Below are 17912 nucleotides of genomic sequence, written 5' to 3' on the forward strand. Positions count from 1 at the left end.
CTCGCTTGAATTGATAATTGAGCTTAACGTAGTGACATAATACTATTTTGAAGAGGTTTTTTTGTGATATGTACACACAGTCTGAACATCTAGAGCAATCAATTTCTTGATCCAAACTGAAAAAATAAAAAAATCTAAGTTGAGAACGTACAAGATTCAGACAGATTTATTACTCGAATAGTTGAGTTATACACATTAGAGGTTTTTGAACGATTCTAGAAATTTACCAAACAGTCTTGAAAATCACTAGACCTTTTCTATTTGTATGATTCGTCGGAAAAGTATAAAAATGCAACGAAAAGTTTATACTGGAAAAATCGCCAGTTACATTTGGCCGTCGAGTGCTCATCGTTAGTGTTACTAGAATTCAGTTTTTCGTTTTATCTATAGGCCTGGATTCCACAAACTCGTTTCATCATATACTGCACAGGTTTTTATAAAGTTTTGTTCTTCTAGAGTATAGCAATATTATAGAAGTTTTATACACCACATCGAATTTTAGTGTTTCTGCTGCTGTGATTGCACGGAAGGCCGTTGTTGTTGTTGTTGATGCTGCTGCTGCTGCTGTTGCTGCTGCTGCTGCTGCTGCTGCTGCTGCTGTGGTGGTGGCACTTGTCCAGCTGGGGGTTGGCTATTGGGAACGTTGTGCTGAGCATGTTGTTGCTGTTGTTGTAGTTGTGGTTGATTTTGAGGGGGAGGTGCTTGGTTTTTGATTATCGGTGGCTGTTGATGCTGTTGTTGTACAGCAGGTGGTGAAAGTTGTTGTTCTTGTTGGGCAGCAGGTTGTGGTTGGTTCTTAGGCTGTTGATTTTGATGAACCGGAGGATTTTGAACCTGTTGTTGCTGGTACTGCTCTTGCTGCTTCTGTGGTGGATGTTGATTATATTGCTGCTGCTGCTGTTGGGGAAGTGGATGTTGCTGTGGTTGCTGTTGATACTGCGGAGGGTGCTGGTACACGTTGGACTGTTGACCACTTTGTTGTTGATAGTTTGGATCTTGGTGATGCTGATAGACCTGATTCGGGTGCAGATTCACTTGTTGCGGGTAAGCTTGCTGTGGATGAGCTTGATATTGGGGTGCTTGGTTTGGGTGTCCCGGTTGTGGCGGATTATAGGGTTGATTGTTTTGCGGAATAGCATTGGGGTGTGCTTGGTATGGGCCAGTCTGAGAGAATAAACAAATTATCAGCATGCGACTATGAAAGATAGTCATAAAGCTATAGAAAAACTTACGTTGGGTCCAGGATAATATCCCTGTGGCATGTTTGGATGCGGTGGAAGCTATAAGTAGAAATATATCAAGTGAGAGCTTCTGACTAAAATCAAGAAAAAAATATAGATTCCTACCTTTCCTTCAGCAATCAACCGCTGAATTTGCTCTTGATTGCGTCGTTCATATTCCAAATACTCCTCATGTGTGAACTGAGGCTGATGGTCGACAGTATCCCATTCGGGGTCCTTCTGAAATTCTTCACGCTTGGTTTGCTCAATAAATTCTTCATAACTGATCAGACCATCTTTGTTGGTATCGGCTTCCTGGAACACATGCTCCCTCATTCGTTCCATTTCTTCAGCTCTCTCCTTCATGTCGTCTTCGGGCGTTCCTGCCTGGTACATTTTATTCAGCTCGTTGATGAAAAGTACCTTTACTTCGTTTTCATCCCAGAATCCATTTCCATCGATGTCATGTAGCATGAAAAACGTTTTCGGATCAAAATCCTGTCCATCCATATGATCTTGCTTCTCCCAGACCTCTTCCAGTTGAGCTTTATTTCCAGGATGATGGATCTTCTCATGGTTGTTATGTTTCTCCTGCTGTTTCTTCAATTCTTCATCGTACTGTTTGCGATGCTCTTCGTCCAGCTGGCGCATTTGCTCCTGCTTTTCAAATTCCTTCTGAAGTTCGTACTGTTTGAATTCCTCCCTGCGTCGGCGATCATTTTCCGACAGATCCTGAGACGTTTTCAGAATCAACTTCTTCAAGTCATCAATTTCAAAAGTGTGTTGATTCTCATGATCGAGATGTTCGGCAATTTTCATATGGTTTCGATCGATGTGATTCGATAGTTCAAATTGCCTCGTCGCTAGTTCACGTAATCGCTGCAGCTCAATCCGCTTCAGTTCATCTAATTGGGATCGTACATTATGGTTCACATATTCCAATTCCTGAGCAATTTTACCAGACTGCAAGTAAGAATTTAAAATGTAATTATTCAATTGCTAGTATAAGTGACTGCTGTTCAAACATACTCTAATATCACTTTCCGCTGCTTTATCTAATTTTTCTCGAAACACTGGGTCGCTTTCCAGCACCTTTACTACCTCTTGCAAATACTTATTGTACTCAATAACATTCTGGAACGAAACAAAGAGAGGCGATTATTGAGAGTCACTTGAAAACTGGATCGACACATGCTAAATGCTTTAGGCAATTTTACAAGCGTGTAATGAATAATAACTATTCTACTTGCATCACCAAACCACTTGCCTCTATCTGTTCCACGTTGCTGTCCTTGACCTCCTCTTCTGGCTTCTCCGTTTTCGCCTTCTGCGTCACCACCGGAAGACTGAAGGTACACTCGAGAAGCACCGTCAGCAAAAGGAGGACCCCTACGAGGGAGACTTTACCTTTTTCGAGCATTGTTCGAAAGGGACTTTCCGGGATTCGTGGGGAATCACTGAGAATTGATAAGGAAAACAGTTACATTGCTTGATGACGAAATTTTGACGTTGAAAATTTTTGGTTAAAATTGGACGATTCATCGAGTAGAAACTGCTTATTTCCAATCTTCGAACAAACTGCAATGATTGGGGAAGGCATAAGCGTATTTAACTTACCGTTATCAGTTGTTTAGCAGGGAAAATCTGGAATAAAATTGCGGAGAAAATGGAATGGAAACTAAACCCGACGGAATTTGTTTGACTGTTTTGTGTTTTGTTGAAAAAGTGACATTTCGCTACGTGGTGCTGGCGGCGCATGGGCGTCGGTATAGTTTAAGTGAGAAGGGGTATCCATCAACTCGTCCGTCAATCATCAAAAAATGTTTCCATGAAATTTCAAATATTGTTTTAATGTCCCGCATAAACGCAAACCATCACTTGACCTTACCGATAATGGTTATAAATTGTTTATAATCCCTCCTAAACTTTAACTGAAATGGTTTTGGAACCTTACATGAACGTTTGTGTGATAAAGTTTTAACCTTATGTATTATGGTTTTTAGGAAGCGGACCTTACAAATAATGGGTTGTTAAGAACCATTACCATTTCAAATTCTTGTTTTCTCCATACATTTTCGGAAAGAGAACTATATTAGAACGTTTTTAATTATGGTTTGAGAACATTAATGATTATGGTTATGGTAGTCAGTAAGGTCCATTAATCGTTTTGTATTATCGTTCGCTCAACTTTACGTGGAATATATCGCGAACTGATAATTCAGTGCCAACATTTCAAAGGGGCGTAATTGCATTTGTAAACAATGGTTTTAGTCGTCGATTTCTCGCGAATGAAAGCTCACTCATAAAAATGAATGACACCAGCAGGTAGATGAATATTTCCTGTACCAGCTAGCATTGGTAATTTGGAGGGTTGGGCTTTTATTTGCGAGAAATCGACGGCTAAAGCCATTGTTTACAAAAGCAATTACGCCCCTTTGAAATGTTGGCACTGAATTATTAATTTACAGGCAACCAATTCGCGATATATTCCACATAAAGTTGATCGATGTTACAAAACCATTCATGGGCCTTACTGACTACCATAACCATAACCATTAATGTTCTCAAACCATAAGTAAAAACGTTCTAATATGTATGGAGAAAACAAGAATTTGAAATGGTAATGGTTCTTAACAACCCATTATTTGTAAGGTCCGCTTCCTAAAAACCATAATACATAAGGTTAAAACACAGACAAACAGACATAACACATTGAATATGTCTCACTGAAAAACATCGTCGCTAAAATATTACCGCCATCTGTTGAGTACACTGTGGTGGGTAGTACGCTGAACAGATGGCGGTAGTGTGTAAACGTCAAACCCAAGGGAAATTACTATGCGCGCCACAGGTGGCGGTACTACCAACTACTATACTTTTAATTTGACCGTTAAATGCTTGTTCGATGAACAATTTGCGAGTGTTATGTCTGTTTGTCTGTGGTTAAAACTTTATCACACAAACGTTCATGTAAGGTTCCAAAACCATTTCAGTTAAAGTTAAGGAGGGATTATAAACAATTTATAACCATTATCGGTAAGGTCAATTTATGGTTCGCGTTTATGCGGGCATCCATATATATTTTTGATGAGAAAAATTAGGATTTATAAAATAGTCTCAGCGGTTATGATCTTCCGGATTTTTAATGTGTGATTATTTCAGCTGTTAATCAGTTTAGATGTGTAAATAATCCAAAAATAAAGCCACTTCCGATAGAAATTTGCAAGTTGTGCAATAAAATGTACATTATTTTGAGTTTTGAAAATCGTCATTATGATGTAAACAAACGGATTGGATGACATTTCCTCTCAAAATCGGCTAGCGCACTCTTCATTGATGGTGCATGAAAGAGCCTATTGTGCACCTGTCTCGGCACCAGTGTTAAGCAAAAAGTACGTGGATACTTGATCATGGGTCTGTAAAATCGGTAAAATCGAATCGTCAAATCTCTTAATAATTGACATTTTCATCTGCACAAAGCATCTGTGACCTCAGCATCGGCGCCCACTTCACGCCGCTGGCGACGTCAGAACGTGTCACGTCAGTCAGGCTGTCAAACAGAGTCATCAGAAAAAGAGGAAAATCCAGCACAGTGGCGATCCAGTCGAAAATATTTTCTTCAAAATCCTGCGATAATTTTCCGTTTTTTTTGCCAGAATCGACCATAAAATTATCTACGTCTGTGTTAGTTTTGTGCGAAGTAATAGTGGCCACCATAGTGTAGTGTTTTTGTGCATGAATTTCTGGTGGTACTCGGTCAAAACCCGAAATTTGTATAACGTTGATTGTGGATAATTAATACGCGCAGGAAAAAAGGGCAGGAGAGATGGCAGGAGCACCAGAAAAATCTGATATAGATGCAATTTTCAACAGACTACGCTCGATACCAACCAACAAGGTAGGTGTCCTTGCCAGATTGCCGCGGTTGATTTTTAATATTTTCGATCGTAACCTTGATCGGAATACCATTCACCAAGACAAGTTGCAAATCACCACTATTATCTTCTCTGTTCCGTAGAGTTGTTTCGATTGTGCAGCGAAGAATCCCACCTGGTCTTCAGTGACGTATGGAGTTTTCATCTGCATCGATTGCTCGGCAGTGCACCGTAGCTTGGGTGTGCATCTGACCTTCGTGCGGTCGACGAATCTCGACACCAACTGGACATGGATGCAGATCCGCCAGATGCAGGTTGGCGGCAACGCAAAAGCGGTAAGTTGTTCTCTTCCGTGCGCTGTTTGACTGTAGTGTATAATGCAATGACGTGTACTATTTTCCATTGTGTCTTCTCAGGCTCAGTTCTTCCGCCAGCATAACAGCAATTCAACCGATGCTCAGCAGAAATACACCTCTCGTGCGGCGCAGCTGTATAAGGACAAGCTGACCCATTTGGCGCAACAATCGTTGCAGTTGCATGGGACTACGGTGAGCATTGCACGTATATCAAATTTACAGGGTTTATTTCATAATCATACAAAATGTGAATGCTTCGTTTGATTATTTGATTTTGGTGAAAAATATACTAAATTATTGCTTGCGTAGGTAATCCCAATTTAAAAGCTCTAGATGTACCAGTTGTGCCGTAAAACATAAAAGGATTAGAAACATGCTTTCTAGAGTAAATTTTATAGATCAAACTATTGTCGGTATTTTATTTCATTGGACTTCGATCAATTGCGTTCTTAATATGTCTAGAATATATCTGATAAGACCGCAAGACCACAAGACCTGGAATATGCTGGTAGAGGATCAATGGAAGATGTTGCGGACCATCTACAGCGGGTGGGGATGGAAGACGTGAAGGAGGCGAATGAACCATGAATTGCACCAGCTTCTGGATTAACCATCAATCGCCCACATTGCAAAAATTGGGCGACTATGGTGTGCCGGACGATGACCTAGTGAAAATGGTTCTCGAAAGCGACCCAACTGGAATAAGAAGATGGAGCGCGCAGCGGCAAGGTGGTTCAACCAAGTAGAAGGCGACATACAGACCTTTCGCAGACAACGAGGCTGGCGACGTGTGGCCATGTATCGAGTGGAGACGACTTCTTAGGACAGCAGAGGACATCAAGGCCTTAGCCTTATTGGTACCCTACATAGAGACAACATGCAATTGATGCAACATTTGTGCGGATAGCATATGGTGTCAGCTTGGAGCATCTCTGCTGATATGCGATCGACCTCGGGAGCTTTGTTGGGTTTCATGCTTCGGATAGTTGCTTATGTCGTTTTCGATTTTTTGGTGTTGCTACACCGCCGAAAAAATTCAGGGTGTAGCTATCGGTTGCACCTTTGTTTACAAACAAATGATGATGAGCTGTCGATGATTCGCGCGTATTGCTGCTTACACTACACCAGTGTAGTTCAGCAACAACGAAAACAACATGAGATACTTAGAAATTACGACTTCGGTAATTTTTTACCGAACGTTCGGTAAAACTTTGACCTTCATTTCAAAAGCTGTTTCACTCAATTTTAATTTCAAAACACTGTCAGCATTGTTGAATTAAAATGCCTGATTTTTATCGAACAGTTCATCAGCTGTTGAAAGATCGGTAATCATTTCTAAGTACGATATCTCTTGTAATGATGTACGCTGTACCCTGTACCCTTGACGGATCTTGCTGAAATGCCGATGGCTGGTTGAACGTCGAAACTTGAAGAAACTGTTCGAATTGTTCTGGTCAAACCAACGTTTAAGCTGTTCAGTCGGGTCGGTAAGCAACTACTCAGTGGCGTATTTCACAGGGATCCTTGGGTCTATCATTGATCATCAGATCATCATCTTATTGTCTATCAGAGGAATAAATATCGCCAGTTGTTGCGACTTTCTCCCCTTGGGCAACTAGGAAGTTCACGTATTCTCGCTTGTCCCGTTCGTCTACATGACCGCTTGACTTCCGTTGATAAGTTTCGGTTCCCAACCGCTCTTTTTCATGCGATCGATTTTTGCTATCCTATGCGCTTCTTAAAAGGGTTCCGGCTTTTGCTTTTCTTCACTCCTTAATCTTACGTCAGGTTCTATCCGTGATCCACTCTTTCCTTTGAGTGTGCAGCTCACCCAGGTTGTTATATTAGTTGGTTCGTGGACACCGTGGCGCCCGTTGTAGCTTGTTTTGTTAGCATTTGTTGTTGGCATTTGAGTTTTTTTTGCTTAAAAAAAAAAAATGAAAAATAAAAAAAATATTAAAAAAAAAAAAAATTAAAAATAAAACAAATAGGGGAATTTACGTATTATCGGCAACCTAAGCAGCGACCATCTTTCTATAGCCTTTTTCTCATATGCAGTATTGGTTTGTTTACAATCTTTTGCTGCCAGCTGCTCTAACAATTTCAGTCGAAAGAATTGTCAAAAACTGTTTTGAAACGCTCCAATCTTCTCTAGTGAGAGCGAGTATTGTCGGCAACCAGTTTTTCTTCGGCAACCGTTCCATTTGAACTGCATGTAAATCTGCTGTTCTATTATCGGCAACTCGAAATCAGCTACAATTTGTAGTGCGTGTGTTTTCTTTCAAGAAAACCCTGCTAGATTGCTTTTTCTCAGTGGTAAAAATATAGTCAAATTGAAGCTGAAAGCATAAAGAATCGTTTGCATGCATTCAGCGAAGTGTTTTCGTAAGAAAATCCAATGAAAATAGTGTTTCAATTTGGGTTGCCGAAAATAGTCTGTCATGCCGAAGCCGTCATTTCCCCTATTAGGAATAAAAAATATTAAAAAAAAAAATGAAAAATAAAAAATAAATAGGGGAATATACGTATTCTCGGCAACCTAAGCAGCGACCATCTTTCTATAGCCTTTTTCTCTAAGGAACGCACACATAGGGTTTTTGATCTAATTTCCGTCTTACTAAGCACAAGCCGCGCTTTACCTCTCTTTTCTGAACGAGTTTAAACAAAAAATTGAATATTTCTGTCAAACATGACTTCTAAATTTATTCACCTTTCCATACGTACCGTTGGATTAGCTAAAGAGTCACAAATTGTTGAGATATTGTTTAAAATCGAATACTGCTTCTTGATTCTAAATTCGTTCTACGAGTTTCAATTCCGTCTTAACGCATTGAAACGCCATTAGATTTTCATCGTCCTACGGATAAACGTAGAAAAAGGGGATTCGCTAGGAGCGCTTCTTTTGTTTTGAGAACAATGAACGTAAATATTCATACAATGCGCTCTAACAGGGTTTATGTTGTAGCTAATGAGCTAGCGCATCGGAACAAACCTATTCTTGATTTGTGCACGGTGAAATCATTGATACTATTGATCTTTTCTGATCGATAGAACGGAAATGGGCGATTACGACGAAGTAGCGCTCTACCCTATACAGTATTGGTTTGTTTACAATCTTTTGCTGCCAGCTGCTCTAAGAATTTCAGTCGAAAAAATTGTCAAAAACTGTTTTAACACACTTTTACAAAGCTCCAATATTCTCTAGTGAGAGCGACTATTGCGGGCAACCTCTTTTTATTCGGCAGCCTTTCTATTTGAGCTGCGTGTTAAACAGCTGTGCTTTCATCGGCAACTCGAAATCAGCAGCGTTTTGTAGTGCGTGTGTTTCATTTCAAGAAAACCCTGCTAGATTGCCTTTTCTCAGTAGTAAAAATATAATCAAATTGAAGCTGAAAGCCTAAAAAATAATTTGAATGCATTCAGCGAAGTGTTTTCTTAAGAAAATCCAGTGAAATTAGCGTTTCAATTTGGGTTGCCGACAATAGTCTGTCATGCCGAAGCCGTCATTTCCCCTATTTCAAATAAAAAAAAATAAAAAAAAATTAAAATAAAAAAATGCTTCAATCCTCTGCAGTGATGGGGCCTCGGAATTGACGCGAGTGATGCGCTGCACCCTAGGCGGATCATGCCGAGATGTTGCTGGCTGGTTGGCCGTCGAAACTTGAAGAAGTGGTTCGAAGTGCTCAAACCAGCCTTTCAGCTGCTCAGTGGAGTAGTTAAGCAACTGTCCAGTCGTGTCCTTCACTGGCATCCTCGGGTTCATCCTTGCTCCACTCAGGCGTCGTGAGATATCGTAGAGGAGGCGTATATCACCAGTGTTTGGGGCTTTCTCCCCTTCGTCGGTCAGGGAGTTCACCCACGCTCGCTTGTCCCGTCTGCAAGACCTTTTTACCGTTGGATCTTCAAGTCGGCGTGTGTTGAACCGCCGCCCGAGTCTCTCCTCCCGTCGCTGGATCTGCGCCATGCTTAGGCGGATTTCGGTCAGACGCGATGTCGGCGCTGCATTTATTCCGGACATCAAGAAGGCTCCGTCTCCATTTTCGGCTGATGCAGATGTGGTCGATCTGATTTTCGGTATGTCCATCACGGGAAACCCACGTCACTTTGTGCACTGGCCGATGGGGGAAGAGCGAGCCCCCGATCACCATATCGTTATTGCCACAAAATTCTGCAAACAGCTCACCGTTCTCGCTCATTTCGCCGAGACCATGGCGTCCCATGCAGTGTTGGGAAAATATCAAAAAATCAAATCTCACAAACGCCCAAGATCACGCTTGATTTCCGTAGACGAAAATCAACAAGCAAACAACTGCGGTTGAATTTGCAAACTGTGATATTGGAGCTCGGAATATCAAGCTAACAAAACTCACCAGCTGCAAATCTCGACAAACTGTGGTGAGATTGAGTTTCATGATTTTTGCTTTACACCCGAATGCAACCGGAACTTCCATAACGGCTGGCAGCAGTCACTTCGTGTCTGCCATCGGTGAGGAGTAAAAAGAGATAGCAAACTGGTATAATTTCTCTTTCTAAGAAAACGATGTGCAACAGAATCATTTTTGTGTCGAATCAACTCTCAGCATGTTGAGAATAGTCTCGCAATATCAAAGGAGCTTGTAAAATCAACATCAAGCATTATATTTTGTTCCATTATCACGCGTGATATTGCAAGCGCATGAGAGCGGAAAAATATCAATTGATTGCTGATTTTTCAATCACTGGTCCCATGACACGCTCATAGTCTGTGTTGTCGGAGCCGATCTTCGCATTGAAGTCGCCAGTTTAGATCTTGATGTCACCCTTTGGAACCTTATCCACGACGGCATTCAGTTGACTGTAAAAATTCTCCTTGTCCTGTAGCTCGGCAGCATCGGTTGGCGCATAACATTGGATTATGGTAAGGTTACGAACCCGCGTTCTAAATCTGGCAACGATTATCCTCTCATTAACAGGCTCCCACTTGATAAGCGCAGCACTTGCCTGGACGCTAAGTAGGAGACCAACTCCACGATGGCGGTTAGCGTTTTCATCTCGAATACCAGAGTATAGTAGTACCTGTCCCGACGGCAGTTTGTGTTCTCCAAAGTTTGGCCAACGAACTTCACTCAATCCCAGGATTCATGCGTCGCGCCTCGTTGGCGAGTTGTGCCAGTTTACCCTGCTGGGCTAACGTCAATACATTCCATGATCCAATTCGTGTCCGTTGATTTGCGCTAAAGGTTTCAGAGACAGTAGGTGGTTGGCCTAAGGTCTCCTATCCGCCGTGATCGGGCTGCCGTCTTAGGTGTAGCTTCCGGGGAAGAGCATTTCTTATTCAGCCGCTAGATGCCAGTCAGACGCTGTTTGAGCCGCACCTCAATGGTGAACAGACGCTCGGGTTGGCGAAGCATTTCCTCTATCACCGTGCTATGGTTACCGCGCCAGTGTTCACGTCGCACCTCCTCACTCTGCTATTGTCGGATTGACAACCTTGCCCAGGCTACGCCAACCAGCTGTGTCCATGTTTCAGCTGGCAGTCTTTTGTGATCATATGACTCGTGGAGGCGTGAGGTAGGAACTTGTGAGGACCGGAGCTAGGTATATCGGTCCTTCCAGATTGTCACTTACCATTTTGTAGCCCTCTGATACGTGAGGATAACAATTATAACAAACATTTTCGGCTGGAGCGAAAGTGAGGATAACAAACTTCGCAGTTAAAAATGGGATTACGCAATTTACATTCATTTACCTCTAACTTTTTTCATCAACAGAATTCCGTGAAATAATGTATAAAGCTTTTGTAGGTTTTGATAGCGTCTTTTGTCTATATGATGAACCAGAGCAAACATAATCCACCATTGTTTTTCAGTGAACGTAAATTAGATTCACTGAAAAACAATAATTTCAGTTGGATTTTAATGCATGAAATTAAACCGACTTGTAATTGATCTATAAAAACGCTCTATTTGTTTCCACATACATTCCTCGCATTATCCAATGGCATTTGTTTCCCTATTTTTCCGGTTTTTGTTTCGATTGGTTCGCATTCACAATTACCCAACAATACAACAAATCAGCTCCACATCGATAGCATGCATTACCATCATGCCGAGAGTAACAAAAATGAAGAAATCGACTTTTTCGCCGATTGTGCTAACATTGAGGCCCCTCCCACGACCACCACGGACAGCCACAACAACAACCTGAAACAACAGGAAGCTACCCAGGACGGCGTAAGTATTTTTTGTGGATTTGAATTGTTTCTTCGCTTAGCAGCAATAATAAACCTTGTTAAACGATTGGTTACCCAACTCCAAATTTACTGTACTAAATTGAACTTATATTCTAGATCCCAAAACTTGCTTCTTTGAGCAACACCACATCCGATAGTTCTGGAAATTTACAAGGACCTAGCGTTGATTTCCTGAATTCCACGGTTCCATTAGAGGCACCAAAGTCGACAATCGGAGTGAGGAAAATTCAGCCGAAGAAAGCAGGCCTCGGTGGGAAGAAGGGTGGCCTCGGAGCAACGCGTGTAAAGACAAACTTTGCCGAGATCGAAGAGAAGGCTAATCTTGCCGACAAGCTCAAAATGACACCGGCGGTGCAGGAGAAAGCGGTCAGCCAAGAGGATCAAGCACAGGCTCTTGCCAGCGTTCGCTTGGCCTATCATGACCTTTCGATCAAGCAGCATAAGGAGGAAGAAAAGATGAAGGTGACCGATCCCAACAAAGCCAAACAGATCGAGCGCCTTGGCATGGGACTTGGTTCCCGCAGTGGAGTTTCACATTCCGCCATTTCGGACATGAAAACACTCACCCAAGAATCAACTGGCAAGAGTGGGTCCTCTCTTTCGAAAGCTTTCGAGTCCAACAATGACTTTTTCGATGACTACGCCACGTCAATGTACGGTAGCGGCAGTAGTAGCAACGGCAACAAGAACTCGTCTTCCATGAAAGACTATAGTGATGCCACGATGATGGGATTCGAAACCATCGAACCGTTTGACACGAAGCAGAACATCCAGACAATGTTTTCTCCTGCTTCCAGTTCTTCGAAGAATACCAGCATCAGTGGTACGTATGCCAAACAAACAAAAAACTTTAATCGACATTCATGATTCAAGTACGTTTTTATTAAAACTAACCTATCCCGCAGATCAACCAACGTACAGCAGGAACGCAAACAAGAAAACTCCAACCAGTGCTAGCAATGACTACGAATCAACCGATGTAGCGCAGAAGAAATTCGGTACAGCGAAGGGTATTTCGTCGCAACAGTTTTTCGGTGATGAGACATCGTCATACGAGCGATCGTCAAACTTGGCTAAATTCCAGGGGTCCAATAGTATTTCCTCGGCAGATTACTTCGGCCATGGCAGCCCTAGTGGTAGCGCTGGTAGGACTTGACACTTGAACTCAGCACGGCCACATTTATAACACTTAACTTTCATTAACTATACAGGTCGTGGTGGTTCGAATATGCAATTCAATGGGCCCGATTTGGATGACGTTAAAGAAAGTGTGCGCCAGAGTGTAACCAAAGTTGCCGGACGGTTAAGCACATTAGCGAACGATATGATGTCATCAATTCAAGATAAATATGGTTATTAAAATAAAGTCAGTTTTAGCAATTTATTTATAATTTTACAGTACCTATGTTCCATAGTTTACTGCCAGCTGATGGAGGATTTTTTTTAAATTTAATTATTTTTATCTGTGCTGTACTATTTACCAAATTAGTTCAAACAAATATTTACACATAACTTCCGTTTTTGTTTTTGTATCTGTTGTATCTGTCATTTCAAGTGCATGCAGTAACAGTTTCGATTCCATTATTGTAATGTTTTGTACAGGTGAACATGTAAATGGTTACTTACATACATTAGAAGCTCATATTTTGTGAAAACGAATGCCTGATATTTGTAAGTTTTCACGAATAATGTTAGACAAGAGTAACATAGACAGCCTTCAGAATAAGTCCTCTTCGATCCTTCTCTTGGAAATGAAAATCACCTGACCGCCAGTAAAACTACAATCATGGAATGAGTGACACTTTAGCGTGGAAGCTGTAACGGATATAATCTGACTATCTGTATTTTGATGCTAGGACGGTTTTCTAGACTCCCAATAAATGAAAAATCTATATAATACAAACAAAGACACTCAAACACAAGGTCAAAAGCAGTATACTTAGAGGACACTTGTTAAATACACGTATGTTAGCGAAAAGACGAAAATAGCAAAGGAAACATGTTTAAACCTATTGAATAAAACTACCTTTCATGAAAATCGAGTGAAACAAATTACCGGTCGGTCTTTAAAATACATTTTGTTGTATAAAATTGCGATTGCGACGAAACGTACTCTGTATGTAAAAATCATAATCCTTTAAAATGAATAAAGTATATACTTCTTAGTTATAAAAATACACGTTGTTTATTTTTTTTATTTAAATAAAGTAGGTAGATGAAAGAAGCCATATAATTGCAAAGGAAATGCAAAGCACAAATCAAAATTTAAGCGAAAGTACTTGCAATCATGTGTAAAATGACGTTTTATTTCCATTGATTGCGATGCTACATTTGATTTAACATTTCAAGTGATTTGGCCTTTTGCTGTTCATCTTTGAAATTAGGGTCTGTTCATAAACTACGTAGACAGTTTTTTTGGGATTCTTCACCCCCCCCTCCCCCTGCGTAGACAATTGTCCATACAAAAAATTAAAAATTTGTATGGGCCGTGGATAATTCTCAACCCCCCCCCCCCCCCCCCCTAAACTGTCTACGTAGTTTATGAACAGCCCCTTAGTAGTAGGGGAAAATCTACTTCGGTCTAATCACCAATTCCCAGCCTATCGAGCACGACACATCAAATTTATCTATGATTTCCGGGTGAACGTATCGAACAAACGTCAAACAAAAGGCGCACTTGAATTCATTTTTCTTTCAGTTCGATAGGCCAAAGAGAATCCCAATGACGTTTCAATGGCTAATAGGCCCAAGAAAACCCCAGGCTAAGTTGAGCCGCCAGAAGTAGTTACCCGAGCAAAGTCGGATATCAAAATTCTATCAAAATTATAACAAATTATGTTTTTGAAATCATGGTCATAACATATTTTGATATACTTTTTTTTTTTAATTTCGGTTGAATTCATATTTTGATAGTCCCTGCGCTTTGGTCAGAGAGCGTATAAGGCGTCGTTGTGCCAATTTGGTCGTGGCACATTTCGAGTATGAGAGAGTGATTGCAGTTAGATCAAAAGTGCCTGAGAAAAATACAAGCACTTTCACGGATTACCGCGGATTACCCGCGGATGCCCCCGATAGTGAAGGCATGATCACAGACACAGACACAACATGCTTAAGATGTTCATCGAAATCGCTTTTAACGGTCAATTTAAATGTTTCTTAGTTGATAGTACCGCCACTTGTGGCGCACATAATCAATTTCCTCGCGTTTGACGTTTACACACTACAGCCATCTGTTGAGTGTATTGCCCATCACAGTGTATACGACAGATAGCGGTAGGGTTTACAACGATAAATGTTCAATGAGTTGTGTCTGTTTGTTTGTGATATAACATTGAGGTAACGGTATGATAAAATCAAAACATTTAAAATATAAATTTAATAATAATAAAATTCAGATTGCTAAATATGATATCAGGATAACAAAATACCCGAGGCAAGTCAAAATGACAGCAAGTTGAAATCAAGTTTTGACCACATCTATGACACAAACGTCATTCCCATATACTTTGCGTGAAGCCGAAAAATCCTGGTTCTCTGGTTCGATCGAACCAGAGAACCAGGATTTTTCGGCTTCACGCAAAGTATATGGGAATGACGTTTGTGTCATAGATGTGGTTTTGACATCAACATCAAACTTAAATCCTAATTTGATTGCAGTTTATGCAATTGACAAATTTGATACCAAATTTTGTTTTCATTTTGCTGACATTTGCTCTTCAAAAATATGTTGTAGCGGGTTTGTTTTCATTGTGTTCCGCCTACCACCGAAAGAGAGGAGAAAACGTCGACCAATCAGCAACGAGTAAACGGTCGAATATTTCAAAAAGAAGAAGTAAACAAATTGTTGACCCTTTGTAGAACCTTAAGACTTAAGGCTTAAGTTAAGTTTGAATCCAACCCAGCAGCAGCAGCTTTAACCTTGTATCGAGAAACAAAGAGAAATAAACAGTAGTGTCTACCCGAGCAAAGTCGGATATCAAAATACTATCAAAATGGTATCTAATTTTGTTTTTAAAATCATGTTAACAACATATTTTGATATTGTTTTGATATTTCTAAAAATATTATTTAAAACAAAATTTGATATTTTATAAAAAAAAACGCATCCAAACTTGAAACACAGACAAACAGACATAACACATTGAATATTTCTCACTGTAAAACATCGTCGCTAAAACATTACCGCCATTTGTTGAGTACACTGTGGTGGGTAGTACACTGAACAGATGGCGGTAGTGTGCAAACGTCAAACGCAAGGAAATTGACTATGCGCGCCACAGGTGGCGGTACTACCAACTATGATACCACAGACAAACAGACATAACACTCGCAAGATGTTCATTGAACAAGCATTTATCGGTCAATTTAAAAGTATCTTAGTTGGTAGTACCGCCACCTGTGGCGCGCATAGTCAATTCCGTTGCGTTTGACGTTTCCACACTACCGCCATCTGTTCAGCGTACTAGCCACCACAGTGTACTCAACAGACGGCGGTAATGTTTTAACGACGATGTTTTACAGTGAGAAATATTCAATGTGTTATGTCTGTTTGTCTGTGATGATACTTTTAAATTGACCGTTAAATGCTTGTTCGATGAACAACTTGCGAGAGTTATGTCTGTTTGTCTGTGCTTGAAATCTACATTTATTTTTATTTTTTCTTCCTACGAGTCAATCAGGTTTCTTTATGAACATCACAATTAAGACAATTATGATTCTTACAGTGTTGTTTTACAACATTTATTGATATTAATCTGCCTGTGAATTGAATTTACAAATCGATATAAAATTGATTGCGTCCAGTTCGTCTGTAATACTTATACCACAGACAAACAGACATAACAGTCGCAAGTTGTTCATCAAACAAGCATTTAACGGTAAATTTAAAAGTATCGTAGTTGGTAGTACCGCCACCTGTGGCGCGCATATTCAATTTCCTTGTGTTTGACGTTTACACACTACCGCCATCTGTTCAGCGTACTACCCACCACACTGTATTCAACAGATGGCGGTAATGTTTTAGCGACGATGTTTTGCAGTGAGAAATATTCAATGTGTTGTGTCGCAATTTACGCAGTACGTTTTCCACATTTTCTCGACAACGATACAACCTATCGATTTGATTCCAATCACATTATCCGTTTCAAGCTATAGGTAATCGAATGGCATACTTTTAAAAAAAATCACATTTTTTTGTGTAAATACAGAAATTTTTAAAATATGTCTATATGGACCATAGCATGCATGCTTAAAAATATTTAAGCATGTGAAATATCAAAATCTCGGTAGTTTTTTTACGCGGCACGTATCCCCCGCGTAAAAAGCGACTCCAGTGTACTTGTTTTGTTATCAACAGGAAAAATTGATATCAAATTGAGTTTTCAGTTTGCTCTCACTGATAGCAGAAATAGTTTTCAATGTGATGTCACAGGAAGATTTTGTTTTGCTCTCAATTTTGATATTTTAACCGTTAAAACGACCAAAACGACAGCAACCTGTGTAATATTATCAGCAAAATCACAACATCAAATTTAGATTTCAATTTGATCTCAGACTTTGCTCGGGTAATAACTAATTTAGATTTTTTCTTTGCACTTCATTTTGAACTTTTACGCACGAAACAAAACAAAATTGCACAACTGAGAGCTCTATGATGACATGAACTTTTTTCACGGATGCCAGTAAGATCATTTATTTTTCATTGGTTTTTGTGCTTACGCTTATCTATGGAATCTATAGTATCTATAGTTTCCACTGGTTGGTAAAACCAGAAGGTCTCGAAGAAACGTGGTCAACTTTTTGGCTCAGCTCTGATACTATCTTCGGTTTCAAGCTAATCGATGCAGTCCGTCCCAAGCTTATCGATGCAGCCCGTTTTTAGATTGATAGTTTTACAATTCAATTTGAAAGTTTCAACTTTTAAAAGTAGAGAACGAGCTACTTTTGAATTGACCGTTGGGTGACTTTTGTTTTGAATACTAAGACTTTCTACCAAAAAGAACCAACACAAACTTTTAATTTTACCAGTGTTAGTGTGTATTATAGCATCAACTTTATCACAAGTGGTTTGTTGTAATGTGAGGGAGTAGGTTGCCTTAGACAGTCATACAGAAGACCGTGGGATTAATCCCTGGTCCTATCATATTAAGGAGACTTATGGTAACATCGTTTGATTATCTTGTGTTTTGTGAAACTTGACATGGTCATCGACGTAACCTTCGGGGCAGGG

The 17912-nt window shown here is 40.3% G+C and overlaps 2 protein-coding genes across 2 annotated transcripts; one reads left to right on the top strand and one right to left on the bottom strand.

Moving 5' to 3' along the window:
- Positions 1 to 148: 148 nt before the first annotated feature.
- NUCB1 (Nucleobindin 1) lies at positions 149 to 2925 on the bottom strand. Its single transcript, XM_065217959.1, has 6 exons — positions 2838 to 2925; positions 2488 to 2677; positions 2250 to 2354; positions 1347 to 2183; positions 1233 to 1280; positions 149 to 1164 (listed from the first exon to the last, which is right to left on the bottom strand). Exons 2-6 carry the CDS (start codon positions 2638 to 2640, stop codon positions 499 to 501), a joined length of 1809 nt encoding a protein of 602 aa, XP_065074031.1. The 5' UTR covers positions 2641 to 2677; positions 2838 to 2925; the 3' UTR covers positions 149 to 498.
- A 1853-nt stretch (positions 2926 to 4778) lies between these two features.
- On the top strand, positions 4779 to 13858 carry ArfGAP3 (ADP-ribosylation factor GTPase activating protein 3). The gene is made up of 7 exons (XM_065218756.1): positions 4779 to 5118; positions 5239 to 5430; positions 5512 to 5643; positions 11508 to 11663; positions 11780 to 12506; positions 12589 to 12828; positions 12895 to 13858. The coding sequence occupies exons 1-7, from the start codon at positions 5047 to 5049 to the stop codon at positions 13041 to 13043; spliced, it is 1668 nt and encodes a 555-aa protein (XP_065074828.1). The 5' UTR covers positions 4779 to 5046; the 3' UTR covers positions 13044 to 13858.
- The last annotated feature ends 4054 nt before the right edge of the window (positions 13859 to 17912 follow it).

This window comes from Ochlerotatus camptorhynchus, unplaced genomic scaffold, assembly GCF_037179485.1.
Source record: "Ochlerotatus camptorhynchus isolate MF236.1 unplaced genomic scaffold, CSIRO-AGI_Acam_v1.1 ptg000008l, whole genome shotgun sequence".
NCBI classification, from domain to species: domain Eukaryota; kingdom Metazoa; phylum Arthropoda; class Insecta; order Diptera; family Culicidae; genus Ochlerotatus; species Ochlerotatus camptorhynchus.